Source organism: Ptychodera flava, chromosome 4 (assembly GCF_041260155.1).
Source record: "Ptychodera flava strain L36383 chromosome 4, AS_Pfla_20210202, whole genome shotgun sequence".
NCBI lineage: Eukaryota > Metazoa > Hemichordata > Enteropneusta > Ptychoderidae > Ptychodera > Ptychodera flava.
The window spans coordinates 38,888,444-38,912,724 of NC_091931.1; the positions used below are offsets into that span (position 1 = coordinate 38,888,444).

At 40.2% G+C, this 24,281-nt stretch overlaps 1 protein-coding gene across 1 annotated transcript in view; it reads left to right on the plus strand.

Moving 5' to 3' along the window:
* LOC139131707 (N-alpha-acetyltransferase 15, NatA auxiliary subunit-like) overlaps positions 1 to 24,281 on the plus strand; it is a 33,962-nt gene that overhangs the window by 5,838 nt on the left and 3,843 nt on the right. Inside the window, exons 3-17 of the mRNA XM_070697898.1 lie at positions 6,135 to 6,328; positions 12,781 to 12,849; positions 13,680 to 13,814; positions 14,373 to 14,520; positions 15,064 to 15,279; positions 15,823 to 16,002; positions 16,801 to 16,982; positions 19,419 to 19,571; positions 20,157 to 20,285; positions 20,659 to 20,808; positions 21,373 to 21,621; positions 22,022 to 22,130; positions 22,834 to 22,932; positions 23,465 to 23,608; positions 23,947 to 24,044. Coding sequence (XP_070553999.1) covers positions 6,135 to 6,328; positions 12,781 to 12,849; positions 13,680 to 13,814; positions 14,373 to 14,520; positions 15,064 to 15,279; positions 15,823 to 16,002; positions 16,801 to 16,982; positions 19,419 to 19,571; positions 20,157 to 20,285; positions 20,659 to 20,808; positions 21,373 to 21,621; positions 22,022 to 22,130; positions 22,834 to 22,932; positions 23,465 to 23,608; positions 23,947 to 24,044 — 2,255 coding nt within the window. The remainder of the gene's footprint in view (positions 1 to 6,134; positions 6,329 to 12,780; positions 12,850 to 13,679; positions 13,815 to 14,372; positions 14,521 to 15,063; positions 15,280 to 15,822; positions 16,003 to 16,800; positions 16,983 to 19,418; positions 19,572 to 20,156; positions 20,286 to 20,658; positions 20,809 to 21,372; positions 21,622 to 22,021; positions 22,131 to 22,833; positions 22,933 to 23,464; positions 23,609 to 23,946; positions 24,045 to 24,281) is intronic.

A 24,281-nucleotide genomic window follows, 5' to 3' on the forward strand; every position in this document is an offset into this window, starting at 1 on the left:
GTCTAAGGTAGTTGTCGGTGACAACATTGCTACACTTGCCTAACTGAAATAGCGGCGGCTGGGAGTAACTGAATAATCTTGAGTCCTAAAACCAGCTCCAAACTCTCTTTGTCTGCCTAAGGCAACTCTAAAATCCATAAAAAAATCTTAGTCGTAGACAGGTCACAGTAAGATATTATCACATGCGTACAGTATGCGTACAGCTCTGAAGAAATCTACCTCAAACTCTGCTGGACCTCGACACTAGACCTCTCACGGATCGTGGTCTAAGGTTGGAACACGGACGTGTAGACCGTGGTTGGACCTGCTTTGTGAAAAATTGCAACAAGTGAACATTATTGTGGCCATTTACAATAAATAAAGTTCATGATACGTATTAGTAATATCACAGGCACAGACCACATATGCCAGGGGAATTTTCTGAATGAATTCGTAATTTGCCGTATAGTAGACATCGTACATGAACTAAAGCATGATTGCGAAACCTGATACATAGAAGAACCAGATTGTAAACCATTTTATATTAGGGAGGGTGAAGAATAACAAGTTTTGAATTGTTTCCCGGTCAATTTGTTGTATTTGAAACAACACATCCTTTTTACACAGGTAAGGAAACGAGAGCGCCCAGGAAATAACAACCAGCATCGAAATAAAATTTGTTTTTGAAATCAACAGCTTGTATTTTTGTCCTGAACTTTTTACGATTACACGAACGACTTTGCTCTGGATCCGACTGTCTATAGTACACACTGCAATTAGCAATATAGAGTCACTATCATACTGAAGTAAAGTCAGCGGTGATGGCGTAGGAAAATGCAAGTGTTTTCATTGGCTTACTGATTTTTCGTGCTAATTCTGCCGTGTTTGTCGCAAAAAAAAAAATCGAACTGAAGTTTCGAAGGTAGCCGAATCGGCGAACCATTTTGCTGAGATGCCAAGTCCGAGTTTTGTAGAGGGACCGTGGTCCATGGATGTCACGTACAAAACTACATCCGCGGTCTGTCCGGTGCTTGTCCCTTTTCAAAAATATCTGAGCCATCACGCATGCACTGTGTTGAAAGAGGGTCAGTAGTACACTCTACGACTAAACCAGGCACTGAGATGCCAGAATGTGAAACGAGAAAACCCAGTTCCAAAATGACCTAGAAGTCGCGAAAGTATCCAGACTGCAAACTGCATGCCCTGTCCGATTGGGCATTTCCAAGCAAATATGGCTACCGCTAAGCCCGAATGTAGTCATCGTGTAAAATACAATTCTAGGCTTCGGTGAATTAAAGCAGGCGGCTTTATCCGACCGGGAAATATGACGACAGAAGTTCTAAACATTTATACAGGTCCTGTATTGTATTACGATGTACCGTCCCTCCAGTTTAGTGTAGAAAGTTAAAAGCATAACATTTTTTAAAAAAAAAGTTATATCGATGCGATACATACTATTAAATCTGAGACTCTTTCTGTCAGTTTTGGGGCTGCTGGTCTTCACAGCAACTTGCATCTATCGGCTTTAAAAAACGTTCAAAATTTTCGGGGTAGACTTGAGTCGATAGTGCACCCCTGCGTGAACGTCCTTGGACCAGAACTGCGACCTTTGTTTCGTGACGAGTCAAACATACATTGAAATGTAAATGTACCAAAATTTACAAATTGAAGTGACTTGACTGAAGTAATTTCGTGGTCAACATGTATTTGACGTTCAGAAGTGACAGACAAAAAACGTGAATAATTCCATTTTGTCGAATTGAAAGCCCTCTGTGGGACCGTGGTCCGATAAAGTCCCATGGGAGCATAATGCTTCGAGGAATTCGCCTGCTATTCTTGGAAACTGCTGGTTTCCATAGCGACCATGCGACGTATAGACCATTGACTGTTGACCGATGCGGTCTCGTTCGATAAAACATTTTACATGCGAACTTTCACTTTGACCCAAAGATTGAGTCATATAAAATGATGAAAATAGCAAAAATACCTCAAAAGTTGTCATTGTCTGAGTAAACACGCACCATACATTTTCCCATACATATCAAGGCTATATACTGTCAACGTAATTCAATTCTGCAAACTCAAAGACGACGAACATGTTCTTCAATAAATCGCATAACCCGTGGAGAATGTGTCATAAACAATACATTTCCAGAAGTTCTCCGAATGGTGAAAATGGTGTCATACATGCATCTCCGCGTTAGCGCCCCGACCAAAACTTTTTATTGCAGTTTTAATCAGGTGTAATATTCAGACAATCGCCGGTTCAGATTTTTTAATTTTTAGGGGGTGGAAATAAAAACATTATCTTTGAAATCCTTGTGTGAGTCTCATTATTCCAAACTTTTACTCGTAATTCCTTCTTCAAATTTGGTGGCCCTTAAAAGGCCAACTTGTTATGTGGCACATTGACTTTATTTTGTTTTAGTTTTTGAATAGTCAAATGCATTGTCGACATTTAAAACTGCGTCAAACAACGATTTAATCGCAAGTATTTTTAAATCGTACCGACTGTAACACGAACCTCGGAAAGTTAGAGAATTTTTTGGTGCTGATGTATCCGTGGATCAAGGCTGATACCAGCATGCATTATCAAAAAACATCCAGTACGTTAGTGTTTCTACAAGTAGTGATACGTCTGCATTACTTCAACACTAAAATGTCGCGTTCTTTGACACGTTGATGCGAGAAGCGACATCGTTCTTTCGTTACGACTACCCATTGCACTGAAGTTATGACTGAAGTTGGCAGTGGGGAAAATGCCGCCAATGGTAAGAGTACCCATGTTTCAGCGTGGTTGAGTTCATCTAAACAATAACCCACTTGCAGATTCGAAACGTTAAGTTCGTGGATTTATGATTTCTTCAAAAAATTACGGAATTATTTTTGTAAAAAAAAATATTTATTCCTTTAAAAGTGTTTCCGAACTTGATAGTATACACCAGCAATGTGATCGCAATTATTTAAACAATCATGCCGACGCGAATCTTTACTGTAAATTGTTGCATACTTCGATGACCTTTGTGACCCATCGCCTGATCATGCTGATTGGTGCGTAGACGCTATTGAATAGGCCGAGGACAATGTCTGCTCTGGGTGGCGATTGCAACCCACGTCGTCTTCAAGGTCATCTGGACGACAGTGTAGCAAAATTTGACGTGTTTCCCGGGCAACTCTTCCCGTTTCGGCCCCAAGCTTTTGTTCACAATGTCGTTCTTCTGGTACCTCAATGTATTATTCGATGTGGAGGGAATGTCGTCGCCCGAACGACTGTCTGTCACAAAATAAAACGACACTGAAGACCTGTGGTGACGTAATAGACTTCACTGTGATATACTAATAACGTTCAGAGTCGGAGTACGATTTAGAACACACTGCACCGCGCGTATTTTACAGAGCTTGATTTGATCAACGTAAAACACGACATGAAAAAGACATATTTTTCTGCAGCAAATAGTTGGGGGCGGGAAACATTTGAAATTCGGTTCGTCAGGTGTCGACTCGAACGGAAAATACTATCAGAAACTGGCACAGTGTTTTAGTTTTCGTCACTAAAAAGTTTGGGTTGGAACAGTTTTTGAATATCGGACTTTTTTGGCATGGTATTGTCTGACATTATCACAAAAAAGACGTGATATTTTTTCAAGATTTTTGGCCCCGATTTCGTTCGGAGTGCATGGGAACAATTTGACAAATGGACCTTATCGGGTATTAGCTCATATGTAAAATATAAGCAGAAGCCGTATTTTTTTGTAGTTTTTTTTTTTTTCAGATGGTCGTAATGACCCGGGAAACAAATTTTAATGTTGGACTTTATCGTGAAGCACCGGTGGCGATGAAAAATTACGCGGCGTCACCGTAGTTTGTATGATTGCGTTGGCAGTATGATGATCATGACTTTCTCTACATCGACTACCATGTTGTCCATTTAATATTTTTCGTACGGAATATCCGAGGAACGTATCAAAACTTCATTGAGATTTCGGCATGATCGGCAAGAAAACAAGTCGAGCGCTGTCGCCCAAAACGAATATTTTGTTTTCATGTCTGTGGAGAAAATTCAAGTTATTACTTACGAACATGGTCAGTTTACTCCACTCACATTAATCATTTTATTTGTGCCACTAATGCGATAGTTGGCTAGAAAAAATGCTGATAGAGACGTTCGGCTTGTGAAATCATTGAAATTTACGAGGACAGGTTTACGAAGCAGAACCTCAATCGCGATTTTTGTGCTTCTCAGTTCAATCGTTCCGTACATCGAAAGGAAAAACCAAACCATATAAGAGTATGCGTCTTGTAGAATTTTGGTCTTTCCAGGCGTCACACAAAACAACCTCACCTGCATGTACATACCGGTAATATCATTGTGATAGAGGGACCGCGATTACTGTATATCGAGAAAGTATGACGCGCTACAGGGGAGTAAGCAACAAACGTAATTTCTGACCTCCTTTCATTTAATTGTATGGCATAAACATGATAATGTGAACCGAAAATGAGAGTCACGATTACGATTAGGCATGAAAAACAGGAAGAAAGCCGTGAAACTGGTCACAGAAGTTCAGCATTTTAGTTCTAAATCGTCTTTTTTGACAATTGAAAAAAAGAATATGAGCTCGTATAGACTAGAGTGATTCAAGTTCACAGGCATTCACTTCTGCCATGATAAATCGTCTTCCTGTTATAAAGTACACATTTTGAAAAATAGAAAACAGATCAAGAATTTTTATTGTTGTGTTGACTTGTCTTCTACGATGCGTTAGGTTATGGCAACAACTTACATGTACCTATCGTCACCATCACAGCCTCACTCAGTTTCTTCAACACCACGTCTCGCGACCAGTGATGTCATCTTTATTTGAGAAATTCGATAATTTTCGATCGGACTCGATCTTCACAGCGCACCAAGTCAGAGTAACAATTTCACAGTAACAGATCATGCATTGTACGTAAAGAGTTTTCACTTTACCCCGGCCTAAAATCGTACTAGTATTTGTAAATGACACTAAACGTCGCAACTCCCACCCAATCAGCAATGGGTCAAAGTTCGGCTGAGCCGATGACAAAACCCAGCACTACAGTAGCCACTTGTACGTCCACTTGTTGCAATTTTTGTCCACAAGAATGAAACTCTTACAACTTACATTCTCATGCAACAGCGTTCAACTCAGCCATACATTCAAGGTCAAGGTGTGAATGTGCCTCACATTGCAACAATGCCCGCACAGTGACGATGCGCGAATCGTGCCCGCACACTGCGGGCACACTGCACTTTATCTGCCCGCATACTGCTGGCAATGATGCTCGTTTCGTGCGCGCACAATGCACTTTTTATGCAGGCATTGTTCTCGCACCAGTGACGGGTTCTGCATGGACTGTACTGTATAGGCTTAAAGGTATACAGTCACCTGTAATCTAAATATGCCTATATATGGTCAAAGGGGCATTCCTTGCTATTCAAAATGCCCATGTGAGGGCGCTGTTTTTAAAAAGAGGCCACCCGCTTAAAATCTGTGATTGGTTAGATTTTCTCTTTCCATGGTTACTGTGGCAAAATTGAAACAGGTGACAGTATGCCTTTAACCAACTCAGACTTGGAATTTTGTCCTTCAGTGGCGAAGCATTCCTGTTTGTAGGCTTAATATGAATTGATAATTGTATCCAAAAGTACTTAACTACCAGCCAGCTTCAATCGTTTTACAGACAATGTAGCCAACTTGAGGAATTACATCGTGATATGGTTTGAAAATCATGCAGTAAATAGCAATAACTACTGGTTCAGGAAGGTCCTATGAAATCACGATTTTAACAAAGCTAATTTTCGATCATTCATGTTTTTGTTTGATTTGCACTATATAAAATGCTCTCTGAAGCAAATTCATGCACCACGGACTGTAGAAAATTGTATATATTAGTACACATACTATTGGCTGACTCAATGTATGTATGTCCAGAAACCTCAATAAAGACTCAAATAGGCCCACACAGGTCATATCATAGATCGTTATGCTCTAATGTGACTACCGTTATACATGATGTAAATAAACGTCGCAGAAATATTTTCAACGGAAATATTTATGTTTCCACAATATGCTGTGTTTAAAAATATGACAATTATTGCATGCTTTTTTTTAATTCTTCATTTGTTTCAGAAACCCTTGCAATGAAGGGTCTCACCTTGAATTGCCTCGGTCGGAAAGAAGAAGCCTATGATCACGTCAGAAAAGGTCTTCGCAATGATTTGCAAAGTCACGTATGCTGGCATGTCTATGGCTTGCTGCAGAGGTCAGATAGAAAGTATGATGAAGCCATCAAGTGTTATCGCAATGCACTGAAATGGGATAAGGTAAGTTTGCTTTGCCAGGTTCAGACTTATGATCAACTCTGTCTGATGAAGCATTTCACTTATCCTACATGATTCATACTTTGAAATAGACCGGGCTAAGCTGAATGAGTCACTCTGTTAACCCTTTTCCTGCCGAGCGCCCCTGTCCGGTTATCCTGCCAAGTCGGTCAAAACCGGCCCCCTTTTCCGTGTCTACAGAAGATAGGCTCTCCTGCACGCTTTCCTGCCAGGCATTTGGCGGGAAAATACCGCATTTTCGGGGTACGATTACCGACCATATACGTGTTAGACTTCAAAATTTTTGCATGCCCGTATAGAGGGGCAACCGCTGATGAGGTGTGTCCAGAAAATGACGAGGTCACGGGCGTTGTTTGCCCCTGGGACGTGCACTTTTATGCCCTTTTCTAGCTTACTTTCGCGGAAGTAAAGCTCGTTCGCCGGCACGCACGGCCACACCGGGGAAACGTCACCTCTCTCGTGGGTTAGTAGAAGACCCAGGGGTTAGTGCTATGGGTGCGGGAGCACCCTCAAACCTGTCCTGTTTCCCCTGGGTTGTGTCACTTGGCCACGTACTTTGAACGACTTGGAAGAGTCGCACATTGCAGTCTGCTTTGACGTAGTGTCAACGACATAGTTCCGCCATTGAAGGAAGGCGTGTACGTAGTTTGGCCAGTTCAGTGAACACTTAGCTCGTTAGTGTTACCGTTTCCTAACACGTTAGTTGTGCAGTTGTTAGTAAGGTGCAGTTTTGTACCACCTTAGCTCTGGACAGTGCAACTGCTCTATGCACTAACCCCAACGACAGATGGTTGGTACAACGTCTACGTCTCACGAGCACAGCCTCCGTTGGGCTGTGCCCCTCCCACGTGATACAACGCACGTTCATCCATTACTATAGCGTCCTTACGGATCTGCCAAAAACGAAAGTGGGGGTAAAAACAAAACAAACGAAAATATGCGATCCATAGATAGTATTTTATTCGGGAATAATTACATTATGCCGAACAATAAATCTCGGAGTCTGTCTCGACGTCCGAGTGCATGGTCCGTGTTTCAAAAATTACAATCGGGGTGGCAGATCCGTGTTTCAAAAATTATAATAGGGGGAATTGTACAAAATAATCCGTCTAAACAAAACAAAACAAAACGAAAATATGCGATCCATAGATAGTATTTTATTCGGGAATAATTTACATTATGCCGAATAATAAATCTCAGAGTCTGTCTCGACGTCCGAGTGCATGGTCCGTGTTACAAAGATTACAATCGGGGGATTGTACAAAATAATCCGTGTTTCAATTTACAATCAGCGGGATCGTAAAGCACAAACAAACGGCACAACCGTGCTCAAATGTGATCATGGTCCGTGTTCAGAATACAGTCAAGCCACTGTTAGGCGAAGCTGTCCCCTGTCCGTTATTTACGTCGGGTTCTCTTGCTGATGGGTGTCGTCGGGGCTGTGTGAGTAGAGGTCTGCACGCCAATGCTCCTCTTACCTCGTAGCATCATGCGATGATGAAAAGCCGCAAAACACTCGCCCTCGTGAAGATGAACCCCGCACAGACTACATCCTTTGGACGTCTCAGACAGTCGTCCGCTCGCAGTGGTCTTACCCTCTCTGCTACATACTTTACAGCATTTCTGCCGCCCCTCCAAACGGCTGACAACGTGCATCGGCTGATTTTGTGGATTGATGTACGAGGCAAGAGAAACAGTGGCCTCGACCTCTCTCACACTGGGCTGCGATCGCCCACAATAACCGCCAATGAGTTGTTTCCCGACACGCAGATGAAACATCTTATGGGTCAGCTTACTATCAGGGTGTACATGCTTGAAGCATATATATGCATTTACCAGGGCAACATCAATCAGGTAACATGCCAGATATGTCCACCATCTGTGGTTCTTGCGCCCAGTGTGAAAGTACTTGCGCTTCTGGTTGGCTCGGTCGACGCCTCCCATGTACCGGCGATAATTATACAGCGACAGAGGCACTTGTCGCCGCTCGTCTCCCTCCCCCACTGGCACGCACTCCAAGGGTGGATAGACCGTATTCAAGATCAGCACCTGAGCGTTACTATCCTGATAAGCAGTGATGTTAAGACGAGAGTCCGTTCTGGTCGTGGCTTTCATATCCCCAACAGACAGAGGAAGGCGCTTCCTCTTACCCGGCGGAATTAATTGAGGGGCATGGTGCGACGATTACGGCGGTTGAAACTCCCGACCATGTAGATCCCGGTCTCCATCAGCTCTCTAGCAGTAACGACCGTGCTAAACAGGCTATCACAGAATAGGCTGTGATTATATCCACAGAATGGCTGGACCAGCTCCATCGTAATTCTTTTCACCACACCTCGCTCCTGCCGTCTCCCATCAGTCCGATCCCGATATTTCACACCTAGGTACGGTGCAAAGTTAGCTATGTATGCAGTGGTGGAGTCGCACAGCTGCCATATCTTGAAACCGTCTCGATCAGGCTTATGCGGTAATCTCTGCTTAAATTTAGAACGGCCCTTAATCGCACCATGCCCTCGTCGATGGAGATCTCTCTACCCATCTTATAATTATTTACGCACGGTCAACTATGGGCTCCATCCATGGATTGATTTTATACAGGGGATCCTCCTGACACCGACGTCGGCGGCGTGCCTCATCAGGATCACGACGTGGATCGTTCTCTGGGTCTGCCAGATGAAAGTATCGCATAAGCTGCTGAAAGCGACTGCGGGTAATCACAGTAGAAATACCCTGGTTTCTCAGAAAGGGATCGCTAGACCAATAATCCTCCACTGATGATTTACGGTCGATACCCATACAGACTAAGACGCCAATGAACGCCTGCACCTCTCGGTAGTCAGCGTTACGCCAGTATTTATCTATTTTCCTAGCGATATGTCGCTGGTGGAATTTGGCGTATTTATTAGTCTCGTCCTTGGCCAATCTGATCAGTGTAGCTGGAATAAACTTAAAAAAGTAATCGAGCTCACGGGCGTGGCTGGGCAAGGTGAAAGTCGGTCCTCTCTCATGGTCAAAATCGGTCTCCTCAAATATATTAGCATCGGTAGTCTCCGACATACGCCAGACAGGAGGTGTGTCGTCCTCCGCCAACACAGCAGCAACGTCATCATCGTCGTCAGAGCTTGCCTCACCTACGTACTGCCTGTCATAAAAGTCATCGTCCTCTGCCGCATCCTCGTCAACCTCCGAGTCGGACTCAGCGGTGATATCACCGTCGTCTGGGCGTCTGGGCCTGAACTCGCCCGTAGCGGCATCAAGGATCATATCTGGCTCAAAATCAGGTGGGCTATCCTGATAACGAACCCTCCGCACTATCTTTTTCGGCGGGGACATCGCAGCACACGAAACTATGGCAGGAGCGGGCTCGGCAGCCTCTGCTGATGACGAGGACTCAAGCTCTTTCGCACTGGGCACAGGAACCTCTCCTGACGCAGGATGAGGGCTCATAGTAGCAACAGGTGGTGTCTCTCCGGAGCAGCCGGGGGAGAACCAATGGCATCAGCCATCTCATTACTCACTGTCTCACTAGCAGCAGCAGACGTAGTCTGTGCAGGTGAAGTATCTCCCACAAGAGCAGATGTAGTCTCTGCAGGTGAAGTAGTCTCTCCCGGAGCAGCCGGGTGAGAACCACTGGCAACCGGTGACCCGTCATCATCCTCATCGGCAGAACGATCGGTCTTACGTTTACGCTTACCACTGGGTTTTTCAGCCGGAGATGGCTTCGCCTTACGGGAGCGTTTCTTGCCCGACTTCTTAGAACGTTTACTAGGGACATCACAACGATCGCTACCACTACCGCCCGGAGACTCTGCATCTTTGAGCTTCAGTCGTCTGCTCGCCTTCAGAAAACTTTTGCGGTCCGTCAAGCTCATGTCTGGAACAGTGTCGACAGACTAGCAGGTCCCTCCCTTTTAAAGCCACAGGGAAACAAAGCCCTGGACATGATTGGACGCAGGGGTGTTAATATATGCATCCACCTGTTATTATAATGGACCTACGGCAATCAGTCCACCAACCGGCGCTGACATTCCTACCCGTCATGTAAATTGCCTGTCCGCACCATTTGATATGCTAATAATACTCATTTGCGATGCAAATCAATCGAGCACTTAGCATAACATAGTCAATGTCATTAGCATCTCAACTTGACATTCCGTCCAGCTGGGTACGTGGCATGCGCACCTGCCACCCAAGGACGTTGCCCCAAGCCCATGTTTAGTACGGGTGGGAAACCCGTATCTTTAACCTCATGTCCCTTCTAAGTACGCCTGCGCAGGGCGTATTGTCATCCAAGTCGGTGACAAGCCAACCCGACAGATTGCCCATTAAGCAGTAATGGACTGGCCGTCTCGTTCTTGTACGGCAACGAACAGTGCTTCAGCGGCTTGTTTAGGTCATAACCGTCGCCTGCCGAGCGGCTTACCCAACTAAGGCGGTCAAAGATGAAGGATGCCAAAATTGTCAACGGCTGTCTCGGCCTCGTCCGTTGGGCAAACATGGCTCCTTCAAATAACGTGGCCAGCACGTCTACGTCATCAGCGGTGATGACGACCCGTCATTGACGCCCGAGTGCGTAAAACTCGGAATATACCGACAGGTACCTCTACCTGAGTCGGTCATACTACGGTATAACCCAAACACAGGTCTGCCAACTCCCGTTAGACTCGGCCGTTAGCCGAACTTCACAGGGACAACATAGGCGTAACAAGTCGGTGAACAACGGTTCACGCACCTAACCGCAGCCGCCAAGTCGGTGAACAATGGTATCAAATTTGAGGCCATGTTCCTGAATGGCAAGGCTGAGGCGGTGTGTTTCGTTGCACGGCTTGAACGTCTAGAGCCAAGTGCAGCCGACAACGTCCGACATCTGAGTGGGTAGTCTTTTCGAGAAGGTAACAAGTCGGTTAAAAGCGGTGGTTACCCTTCACAAATGTCGCTCAAGTCCGTTCAGATCAGTTCCATGTCAGGGACTAATCAAGCCGAGTCCGTCAAATCCGTTCGCACTTCCCGTCAATCAGGACCAAGTCCGTGATTTTCGTCTCGCACCATTGGCAAAAAATTGCACCGCCAGCTGAGGCGGTCTTAGGCGGTTGCCTTCGAGAAAGCCGAGTCCGTCAAATCCGTCCGCACTTCCCGTCAATCAGGACCAAGTCCGTGATTTTCGTCTCGCACCATTGGCAAAAAATTGCACCGCCAGCTGAGGCGGTCTTAGGCGGTTGCCTTACAGATTAGCGTTGCCGAGACGGTCAATTTCGGCCGCAATCTATGTAGTGCCTCAGAGCCAAGTTACCCCAAACTCCGCTAGAATACGTCAACGTGCTAACCTGCCAAGTACGCTACTCGTCCCCCAAAAAAAAACCAGTCCCCCACCGGGGTGGGGGACTGGCTGGGTAGCTTCCGCACCTTTCCCTGTCGTTGGACTCTCTGTGAACCCATTTCGAGAGCAAACGCCGTTCCTCGCCCAAAACCTGTCCTCGAACGACCCCTAGCGCGAGCAAGGGTTTGCTACACGTAGTTCCGTCGACTAGGCAGGAAAGGGGGTACCAAAAAGTAGCCCGATTTCCACCGCCTTGGCAGGATAACGGCCGTGGCTGCTCAGATTCTAGCTACACCGAATTTCAAGCGGATTTTCACCGACTTGGCAGGAAAAGGGTTAAAATAGTAAAAGAACAGGTGTTGCATTAAATTGATGGTGCATGCGTTTTTGAAGTTGTCATGATGTCATTTTTACCAGAGATATTTGAAAATCAATGTCATGTTCTGATTGGCTTTACATCTTTTGAAGGACAGAAAATGATCAGTAAATTCACAGGCTTTATCTTCCCTTGGAGTTCCTGGTAACATTCCAATTTGCATATCTGTAAAAGTTACTGTCATTTTAATGATTTCCAAATCTTTCCTAAGTTTAAGGGCAGTGGTCACAAACCATTAAGCTCCTCTAGGGAGAACACCAAAGGTTTAATAGACATGTGATAGACACGGAATGTGTGAATGCCCTCCTGTGACTGCAGTTACCTAGTCAGCAGCCTCCAAATGCGTGTGTTTTATTCATAGGGCTCTGAACATTGCATACTGAAAGAATTAGTTTCCCTTAGGCAAGTTAGAGCTGAACTCCATCAATAAGGAACCCATCTATCTTCAGTGATGTTACATAACAAAATGAATAAGTCGTCTTGTCGAAGAAACCACCCCAGATCATACAAATGAATGCTTCAAGGAAATTATTTTACCTGATCGCTGTGCGGCATTATGAAACAATTATTTGATGGAAATGTCTCAGAAGAAATGCTGATTGCTTTCACTACCTGGAGATGTGCAAAGATCATAAATGAAATGAAACTCAAAATTCAGTACTTGGTGTCATCGGTCATAATTTGTATTTTTTGCTTTACATGGTAAATTGTGATGAGTTCTTTTGTGTATTCAAATTACAGGAAAATATTCAAATTTTGCGTGACTTGTCATTACTACAAATACAAATGAGAGACGTTGAAGGATACAGGGTAAGTGGTAGGATAGCTGAGTGAATACAAAACCTATCTGTGAATACAAAGCACATTTTGTACGTCATGCTCAGGTAGGTCACACTGAGCTAGGTCTGTTGAGCTTGTAATTCTCCACTACTCAACTTCAAGAGATTTTATTGTTTTCTGACCATTACTAAATCACCATAGCCAGAATTATTTAAGATTCTTTTTTTTTTCACTCTCATCATTTACTGTGATTGACAAATGTTTTCTTGAAGGACACGTCCAATAAAACATCTTCAGACGTATGCTGTTTTCATCAATAATTATGATATTGACAAAAGCTCAAAGCATTGCTTACTAATGAATTCCTTACTATTTGAGCAATACCTGTACTGTAAATCACTCCATTGAGATAGTTTAGGCTTAATATTGAAAGACTTACACTTCCAATCAAACTTTATGTAGAAAATTTTAACCATTCACTTTTGGAATCGGGTAAAAAGTCGGGGGTCAGTGTGCAAAATTTGGTACTAGAGAAACAATTACAATATATTTGCTGACATTTGAATTTCTAAATTGCCGCCATTGCTTTATTAACTGTATGGGCATAAAATTTATGATTGTCAATAAAATAAGCTGTTAAAAAATTTATTTACTCCGTGAGCTTCAAAATGAGCCCCAAAAGTGATAGACTGAATGAGAATTGTAAAAGTTTGAGAGTCTGAATATCTGTCCTCAAGGCATATTTTACTTCAAACAAAACGCTGACCCAAACTTTTACTTCATCCCAGATTAGCTATTTTGAATTCAAAAGAGAAATCTAGCAATCATGACATGACAATATAAACCTTTGCATATTATAGGATACAAGATTTCAGTTGCTACAACTGAGACCAGCTCAGAGAGTGTCATGGATTGGTTACGCCATGGCTTATCATTTACTCAAAGAATATGACATGGCAATGAAAGTCCTTGAAGAGTACAGGAAGACACAAACAGTGAGTAACAGATAAGAGTTTTTGACGGGGACTTGAAAATAGTAAATTGTACCAGGTTACTGAGTTGTTTTGCTGGAGTTTTCCCGGACATATCATGGCAGTCTTCTCAAGGGACCCAGATACCAGCAGTGTACAGTATTTCCAAAAAATCCATTTTCCGACATTCCCGAGCCTCAATGGGAAAGCTGAAGATATCTCCAAGGTGTGCAGTTCTCAGTTTCCCCATAGCCTTTCTGCTGTGAACTTCATGCAAGTGCAATTAGCCCACCAACTTCTGTTTGAAAAGCAGTAAGCCATTGAGCAGTACTTTTATTTTGGTTTGAATTTTAGAAATTATAATTTTGCAACAAAGACTACCAAAGTTTTAAGGTCACATTCCTAAATATAGTGACTAACTCAGTTGCCTTTTCTTTGAATAGTATTAAACTAGATTCTTCCTTTGATTTTATATAGTCAGAATCTGCAGTACATGGATATCTCTTATGGTTAATGAGTCGCTGACCTAAAGAGAAAAGATCTGAACTCACTTGACTAACAAAAATCTGTGTTCGCTTGCAGCCAAAACAGTATGACTACGAGCACAGTGAAATGTTACTGTATCAGAATGAAGTAATGAGAGAAGCTGGTGTGTACCAGGAAGCCTTGGATCACCTTAACAAGTATGAAAATCAAATTTGTGATAAACTAGCCATCAAAGAAATTTCAGGTAAGTCAACACAATATTTTGTTTCCACTTTTGCCCCTATAACAATTCCCATGATGGGGCAATTCTAACCGTTGATATTTGTGAATATTGTCAGGATGGTTTTCCATTACTGTATTCCAACACAGTTGGCTGAGTGAAATCTGAAAGCGTAGACAAGCCCACTGGAGGAATTGGATTGATTAGCATGTGATATATATATATATCAGGCGCCATGTTCAGAAAGTGAAATATGAACATATAAGAGTTAGCAGCGTGGGTGAACGGCACATACGCGCAAGTCTAAATCTGTCCATAATATTGCTAAACCAGATTTCTCTGGTGCACATCAGTCATCCTATCGTCTTTCTTTGTAGTTTCACAGCCCAAGATAAAAAATCGCGACAGGGTATTACAGTCCTTTCTATTTCCAGTCAAATCAAGAAAGGAGAATTCAACATGAAAGTGATAGCTTCCTCATGAAACCACACCTTACTATAGATCAGAGGAAAGATATACTTGAGAGATAATCACTGAATTGCAGTATTTATTCTTCTGTTGTGACAGCTGAGCTGAATCTTAAACTTAACAAATTCAAAGAGGCAGAAGCACTGTACCACGACTTGACAGCCAGGAACCCAGAGAATCATGAGTATTACTCATGCTTGGAGAAAGCTGTGCGGCCAGCTAATGATGAAGAGAGACTAGATTTATACAAGAAAATAGGGGCATTGTATCCACGTGCTGAAGCTCCAAGGAGGCTAGCACTGAACTTCACAAAAGGTAAATTTTTTCTTATAATATAGGCAAACACTAAGGACTTTTTACATGAATCCTTTGTTTGTGTAGCTTATTTTAGGGACATGTTAAATAAATATTTTTGACAAATCTCAAATCTGTGAAGAAGTTCCTTTGATCATGCTCGTGCTTTTCTTACAAGACGTTTGACATCGATACACAATATTTTTAGTTTTTGGCTGAATGCCCGCATGAAGGATGTAATTTGATTTGTGATTGAAATGATGCCAACCCCATCATACTCAAAGGGATCTTCTCTGAAATGGATGTGTTCTCACACCCAGTGTACATTGCATTATTCCCCTTGCCCATAATTTCCTTTACTTTCTTTGCCATTTTACAAGTTTATGGAATCTTATCAGTAAAATAAGCCTTTCCACGGAAAGACCATGTGACATACATCTTTCCATACCTGCTCTTCAGGAAAGATCGGATCTTGCAATTTTCAGCACTGAGATGCCTGTTTGGGAGAAATCAGTAAATATTACTTGGCTGTATAATTTTACATTTATGTTCGATTTTTCTCAGGAGATGTATTTGAAGGTCTCATAGATGCATACCTCCGAAGAGCAATCCATAAAGGAGTGCCACCGCTCTTCGTCAACCTCAAGTCACTTTACAAAGACAGTGAAAAAGTACAAATTATAGAGAAGTTGGCACTAAGTTACCTTGATTCATTGGAAAAGAACTATACGTTTAGTCCGAAAGGTAAGAACTTTAAAAAAAAGTTGTACTCTTTGAAAAAAACGTTTTAAAATTTCCATTTGAAAACAGTAGGTTTCAAAGATGGGAAAAAGTTTGCATGGTAATCCAGGTGAATGTTATACATTGAATTGCTTTTCATTCAGAATGTTTATAATTGTGAAATTTTAACTTTAATGCAATTCAAAATAGTGTGCTAATTGTGGAGTACACGGCTGCCACCTTTCTATACCTGAAATTGAGCAAGAGAGACCAGCTTGACTCCTAGACTACCGTACAAGTCTGTGTATAAGCCCCTAGTTAGGCAGCACAAAACTGCGCTTATACCAGAGGAGGGGCTTATACTCGAGCAACCCATGTTATCTGCTGTAAATGCCAATTTGTGCTCAATTATGTATAAATATTGAACACCACTCAAACTTTCAATCACTTTCAAATATTCACTTACATCCAAAGATATTGTATACGGACAAAAAATTACTGACAACACGTATACTTTCATGATCTCATGAATTATCATGCCATGATCACATGATACTGATAGACAACCTGAGCCAAAAGACAGCAGAACAGCCGATTTCAAAGCTTAACTGACACAGTATTTTATATCGCCATTTCAGAGTGGGACTATTTTTGAGTAAAGAAGACAGAGGGTCACAGAATCAGTGCCATTGTCCTTACAACATTATCCTGTGAACTACAGTGTCCCTTGGTTTTAACATCTTTTAGTAGTTTTAATAGTTTCTTTGATCTGAAAAGTAATTTTACCATCTTTGACCAAATTCTCTTCTTTCCAAACTGCAGATCTTGAAAATCCAGATATTGTATTGGAGGCACCGACAGCATACCTTTGGACCTTATTTTACCTAGCACAACACTATGATTACCTTAGAAAAACAGAATTAGCGCTGAAGTATATTGAAATGGCGCTGGAACACACACCAACTCTTATAGAGTTATTTGTTATCAAGGGGAAGATCTTCAAGGTATGTAGATGAACACATTGCACGTCATCCAGTGTTCTCTCTTCAGTAAAGGATGCGTATTTTGTTGTTTCTAAAACCCAGGCAATTTTAATTGTAACCAATGAAATGCACCCTGTGCCATAAATGGAAGAACACATGCAAGACATGATCATAATGAAAGGGGAAGAAATGAGGCCATGTACGTCAGTTTTACCATCCGTCAGATCTAAAACTCCAATTTGGTGAAAGCCATACAGAATCTAGGACCAAACAAATATTTTATCATCCTGTTGTGTAAATAAGTTTTTCTGCTGATAGATAAGTTACAAAATGTGATGAATTTCTCTATTGTGTCCTGCATATTCTGAACTAATTGAAAATATATTGTACTTTGTGATTCATAACTTATGGTGTAAGCGCGTTGTGTATACCTGTGCGTCGATGTCAGATGAGAGTGTTTCACGTGTGTGAATGTACTTGCCCTTCTAACATTGCTCAAAGACTGCCATAGAAAAGTTCTCTCCTAGTACTGCAATACAAAGCAAAATCTAGCAACTTTATTTGGAAGTAATCCATTGTAGTCTCTTTTAACATATAAATCATTTCGGCACACAGAAACCTTTGAAAAGTGGACAGATTTATTATATGTGTATTGCTTACGAAATGAGAGTTCAGAATCATACAAAAACAGTTATCAAGGACATTGTGACTGATGAAATTCACAATCAGACTTTCTCAAGATGAAGGTTTTTAGCTACTATAGACTATAGTCTATAGAAGCTATTGGGATGGGTATCCGTCCGGCGTCCGTCGTCAGTCTGTATGTATGTATGTATGTATGTATGTATGTATGTATGTCCGTTTGTGAGGCGTCCGTCCACTCAAATATCTTGAGAACCGCAGTACTTACTGATTTGATATTTGTTGTGTAGATGAAAAATATGATTTTGAGAAACTAATTTTTTTAATTTTTTGATATTGTTGAAAATAGGCAAATTAATGCCAAAAAAGGTGTTTTTGGTAAAAAATCTTCTTCTTCATAACCGCTGGTCAGACAGCTTTGTTATTTGGTATACAGGTCCCTAGGGATAACCCAACTTAGATTTGTTCAAATTGTGATGAAATATGCAAATGTATATTTTTAAGGAATTTTTTTGTCATTTTTGGTCAAAATTTGACTTACATTGTATGTAATTCTTGTACTGTATAAACCCTATCAATTCACCCAGAAAAAAATAATTGATATGATTTTAAATAATTGAATTAATTAGGAAATCATCAAAGCCAAAATAATTTTAGTGTGGAATTATCAGAAAGTTCAACTTTTTTTGACAGTTCATAGTGAAATGCTTACCATCTTGGAGGATTAAAACATGTAAAGGCAACTTTCCTGAATCCCAACTTTGATATATTCTGAACCACCATTTATGTTATCTAAAAGAAATTGCTCATAATAGTTTGTCATGATAGGGTGGTCAAATAAATAGAGATAGAGAAAGTTCTAATTTCCATTTATGGTTGACTGGTAAGGATAAAATAAGATTACTTTTTGAGGAAAAAAATAGAGTGGTCAATTAAAAGAGTGGTCAAAGTGATAGGGTTTTTATGGTAAAGCTGGGCTGTAAGATTCCTCATGTGCTATTTATAGCAATTATGCAATCTGTGTAAACAGTGCAATGAAAGTGTAACATGATTCCTTGTAATGCTTTTGATGACCTTGAACTTCTTAAGTTACAAACATTTGTCTCTTCAGTGTGCTTTCTCTGAGTACGTACAGTCTCAACTTATTCAACAGAACTTACATGTACTTACAATGTTAATTTGAAAGTTAAAATGTGCTTGGTTAAGAGGATGAAAATACTGATATTAAAAGATAACCAGCTCAAGATTCTTTATAACCTGACAGATATGCTGTTTTTTTATGACGTAAATCTTGATTTAAGCAAGTCTTGTTTACTTTAATTAGAATGTAATTAACTCTCGTTTATTTGCTATTATAGACTAATATAGTCTGATGAAATATGCAAATCTGTATTTTTACGGAATTTTTTTCCATTTTTGGTCAGGCCATCCTGAAATGAGCTATCAAAGATATCCACCTTCTTCATCAATACATGTGTCACAAAAGGTTATCTCGACATAACACAGCAGAGCTCTGTCAACTGTTGAGTCGCTTGTTTTTCAAAACCGCTGGTCAGACAGCTTTAATATTTGGTTTACATGTCCCTAGGATGACCTTAGTGAGATAATTTCATACAGTCAGGAAATACTTAATTTTGTATCCATGTCTATAGTAGCTTCAGGGACTTTGGCCCTATGTTTATGAAAACTGAACATTTTCAAGTTCAAATACATGGACATGTATCGTGTGTTTACCAGGACATCTTTCATAATATGCAATATCAGGAAAAATAGTAAAAACCAACGTTAACAATAAATCATCTCTGTTGATTGCAGCATGCTGGAGATCTGAAGGAAGCTGTAGAGTGTCTTGATGAAGCTCAGTCTCAGGACACAGCTGATAGGTACATTAATTCCAAGTGTGCGAAATACATGCTGAGGGCAAATATGATCAAACCGGCTGAAGAAATGTGTGCCAAGTTCACCAGGGTAAGCCATATGACTTCATTTTAATTACCCAGGTTAGAATCTTGTATGGTATATTGTAACTTTTGTTTGTTGAGCAATCAAAATATTTGTTGCCAATTACTTGCATGGGCTCAAAAGGTGAAATTACCATCAAATGTGGGATGGTTTCCTTTTATACATAACATTTTAGTATCTTCTTATTCAGTCTCTATATTATTGAAACTGAGCCAACCCTATGTAACAGTGCATGAAACCATCAGAGACAAGTGTACTTCATTTGTGTGCCACTTGGGTTTGGCATAATGGACTACCAAATGATGGTCATTGTCTGTTGTGCCGTGCATCATGAGAACATGATAGTGATAGAGTTTCAGTCTCGGATCATTGAGCTTGCTTTCCACCTATTGATTTCATGGTGGTAGATATAAACCGTCCAGAATAACTTTTTTAAACACTGTACACATAGCTCTCAGTAATGCATTGCTCAGCCAGACAGGAAACGTACGGTCAGAAGGTCAGATTTGAGTATCAGTGTTTTGCAAGTTGTGTCATTTAATAAGTAGTCATAACAAACATAAATGTTTCTTTATTGTTGTGCATTGCCAGGAAGGAGTTTCGGCCATGGAAAACCTCAATGAGATGCAGTGTATGTGGTTTCAAATAGAATGTGCACGAGCATATCAACGCCTTAATAAATATGGTGAAGCGTTAAAGAAATGTCACGAACTGGATAGAGTAAGTCATTGATAAGAATTTCAAATCAGATTTTATGAAAAATGATTAATATTTTGAATTCCAGCTTTTCCCATTTTATTTGATGCATAATCCTTTCCTTTTGACATGTAATCATACAAATCATTTCAGGTTTATCAAAATATTCTTTGTTTGAGTTTCTGTGATCTAACAAATTGTTAACCATCAAAGATTTAACAAAACTGATGAAAAGAGAATGGGTCATACTGGTACTAAGAAGTGAAGGTTTAACGCCAAAAAACACCAACCTTCAGAAATAATTTACACAAGGTCACTTTACGTAAGACAACACAACCACACTTGATCTGAAATCTTCACACTTTTTTAACACCACGTTTATCCACCCTTATTGCAGCATTTTTCTGAGATCATAGAGGACCAGTTTGACTTTCACACGTACTGCATGCGTAAGATGACCTTGCGTGCCTATGTAGGGTTGCTGAGACTGGAGGACATCATTAGGTATCATCCGTTCTACTTTGAGGCGGCCAAAGTTGCAATAGAAGTAAGAACATCGTAAGATAATGTGGAACAATTTTCCAACCAGTCAGCATCAAACTCTTGTTTCTCGTATGTAGTGTGATTGGCAAATATTAGTTATATGACCATGAAACCGTTCAATATGTGTATGACATCTTGCCATATGAAGTCCGGTGAAGTAACTGAATTTTGATGTTTTTTGTGACGTCCCTATCATACTGTGGTGTAAGCGGTTAGTCAACAATATTTACAGGCAAACCTTTTGATCCTGATAAACATATTCTGTGTACACAGTACTGTAGCAAAGGCATGATGCTTTGCAATGTCACTTTTGTTAAGATTGCAAAATTACATTGAAAAATCTACCTTCAGAGGGCAAGTGTTGCTGCAGTGTTTCACAATTATGGGTGGGAAACATCTCACGACAGCGATACATGTACATTGTTGTGTCAGTGTATAGTTTTATGACATTCACAACTGATCTTGGAATCGAAATTCTTGGTACAGCTGAAAAAGTGAATGTTGTAGGAGATGTTGGAAGGTTTTTATGAATGCTCAAAGATCCATTCAAACAATTTGTTTTCCTAAGGTGTATGTGCATCTCCATGACCACCCTGTCATGGATTCCGGCAAAACGGAAGAAATAGACACGGAAAACCTCACACCTAAAGAACTGAAGAAACTCAAGAGTAAGCAGAGGAGAGCGGAGAGGAGGAAAGCTGAAGAGAAGCGGAAAGAGGAGGAGAAGACGGCTGAGAGTAAACAACAGAAAAACAAACATGATGCTGAACTTGATGGTCCCAAGGAAGAGGAACTGCTTCCAGAAAAACTTGAAAGGGTATTGCAAAGTGTCTTCATAATATTTGTTATCTTTTTCCAACCAGAGGGACCCAATCGTGATCTTTAAATATTGTAATATTTTGGCTATTCGTGTATTGTAGCCAGATGCATTGAGTCACCAGTGGATCATCATAATGTATTACTCGTAACATATGACATCCACATACTTCTCTTTTCCGTATCTGGAAGTTTTTAAATTTTCATACCTAAACTTGTGATTCTGAGTTTTTCATGTTGAAGTCTAACTTGTTCAATGTTTAAATGCCGGTACAATATATTGAACTTTTCCTCTGCCCATAAAGGTCTTTTGACTGACTCTAAATGTTCCATCAAGCATGCAATGTTCTCCCAGATTCATATAATCTCGTTTCATTCCGTATTCTTTCTCTTGGAAACAGGTTGAGAACCCTCTGGAGCAGGCACTTCACTTCTTGAAACCATTACAGAGCTTTGCATCAGGAAAAATAGAAACTCATTTCTTAGCTTTTGATATCTACTCTAGGAAAGGTAAGATTGGTGTGACCTAATCAGTCAGTTTGCAGTCAGAATGTTACATCAGTGGCATGTAAAATTGATTAGTTTCTATGCCAATGATGGTTGTATTTTCGTCATTGCAATCTTTGTAGAACATCACATGTCAGTTAGCTTTTCTTCATATTAAAATTGTACTATTGTCGTCAACAATTTCAATTATCTTAAGTGAAGTGGCACCATTTGTATGTAATAGTTCAAATTTGTCATTAACTTTAGTCTTAAATATATTGACTTCGAAATTTACTTTGTTTATTCAGTGAACCACTGGTGACGTGATGTTCAGTGTTTTTGAAACAAATTCATAAAAACTGAATATTAACCCTTTGAGTGCCAAAGTAAATTTTTGTCAACTGTATGAAATATACCCCAAACATTTTTTTTCCAGATCTAGACAATTTATTTTCATTTTTTCCATAGTTTTGTTCAAAAAATATAGACAATGAAGAGTAATGTCAATTTGGTCCAAAACTATCATAAAAAGTACAGAAAAATTCATAAAAATAGGTAAAGTGTTACACTAGAATTTTGATTGGATAAAATCACAGAACTCGAAAGGTAAATATACTTATTCAAGATGTACAAATATAGTCTGAAATGGCTTCTTTTGCGAAGAAGAGTATGAGCCACTTACACTCCCAAATTCAGACTTTTGTCTTCTTTTTGTTCCAATTCACAGGTAAATTATTACTAATGTTACAATCCATAAAGAGAGCCCAGTCAATAGATGCAAATCATCCATATCTTCAATACTGTTTATGTGAATTATCAAGAAGAGGTGAGTGTTTCCATGGCAGCAATCTATATCAATAATATTCAATGGTCATAATACTAAAGTTCCAGTCAGTACATCAAAGTAATACAAAGTGCTTCAAAAAAATGTTTCCAAATTGTTCTAGAGATTATGCAATTCTCAAAATATGTCTCAAATAGTTTCAAACATTACCCAGTATTCAACAAAAAAGTTCTTAAATTATTTCAAAGGTTACCATTCAGTCAAAAGACTAGCTAGCTTCTTTTTTGTCAACATTCAAGCTCTGACATCTTCCCTTGTACTGCAATGAGTTATGGACAATTTCTGTTTTGTTCTATGAATATGTGATACTGCAAAACACAGTTGTGGTCGTTGAAAAATTAAGTTGATAAGCAATGTGTAATAAGTTGAAACAGGTTGTGATAATAATTTTGAAAAACAATATGTATTTATTTTTGAAAACATGTTGGGTGCAACTTTTTCTATTGTTTCAACAGCCCATTATTTGTTTTGCAAGACAAAAACATTTTATGTTGCTCTCTGGTTTTGTTTCCAGCCGATAAGGAACCCAATCTTCCAGAAGCTGTCTCCACAGTCATTCGACAAGAATTGAAGAAACTCTTAGGTGATAAAGATATGAAACAATACAATGACGATTTTATATCAAGAAATAGCAATTCGTTAGGCCACTTAATAGAAGGTAAGCCATCCATTCATTCACAACATGCTGGTTAAGGGAAGCAAATCATATGCATGATTGTTAAGTAATGAAACGTAATTTTTTCTCCATGAAAAGTGAAGCAAATTTGTGGTAACATTCACATACCAATGCTAGTAGTAACTGACAGTTCTGTGTACATGTACATCACAGAGGTCAGCTTATTACATTATCTCAAAAATATTGCAAAAAATTACAAAATTGTCAGCTTTTTCAACCTGTATGTTCTTTTTAAGTTTATTGACTTGCTTGATAATTAGGTAAATGCATGAGTTCAAAATACTGCCTTTGTAATTTTGATGATTTTCATTTTCTTTCAGGTGCTAGAGGACTCTACATATTAGACCCATCTGCCAAAGATAGGGCCATTGAACTAATTACGCAGCTTGGGGATAATTTAACAGATAGAAATTTAGAGGTAATTTGAACACAAACTGCAAAACTGCATAACAGCGTTTTTACTTGTGGAAAGTAGCCAGTGTTTCCAAATCGCTTCATGCTCTGTCCACAAATGAATTTGAGACATTCAGCAGATGAAAATCTTTGAATGTTCTCGCAGAATGTAATAAGTTGTATAGGACTAGTAGACATTTTATTGCGGTAATTTCTTACACTCAAAGTTTGAACCAGCTAGAAGATTCCTACGGAACTGTTT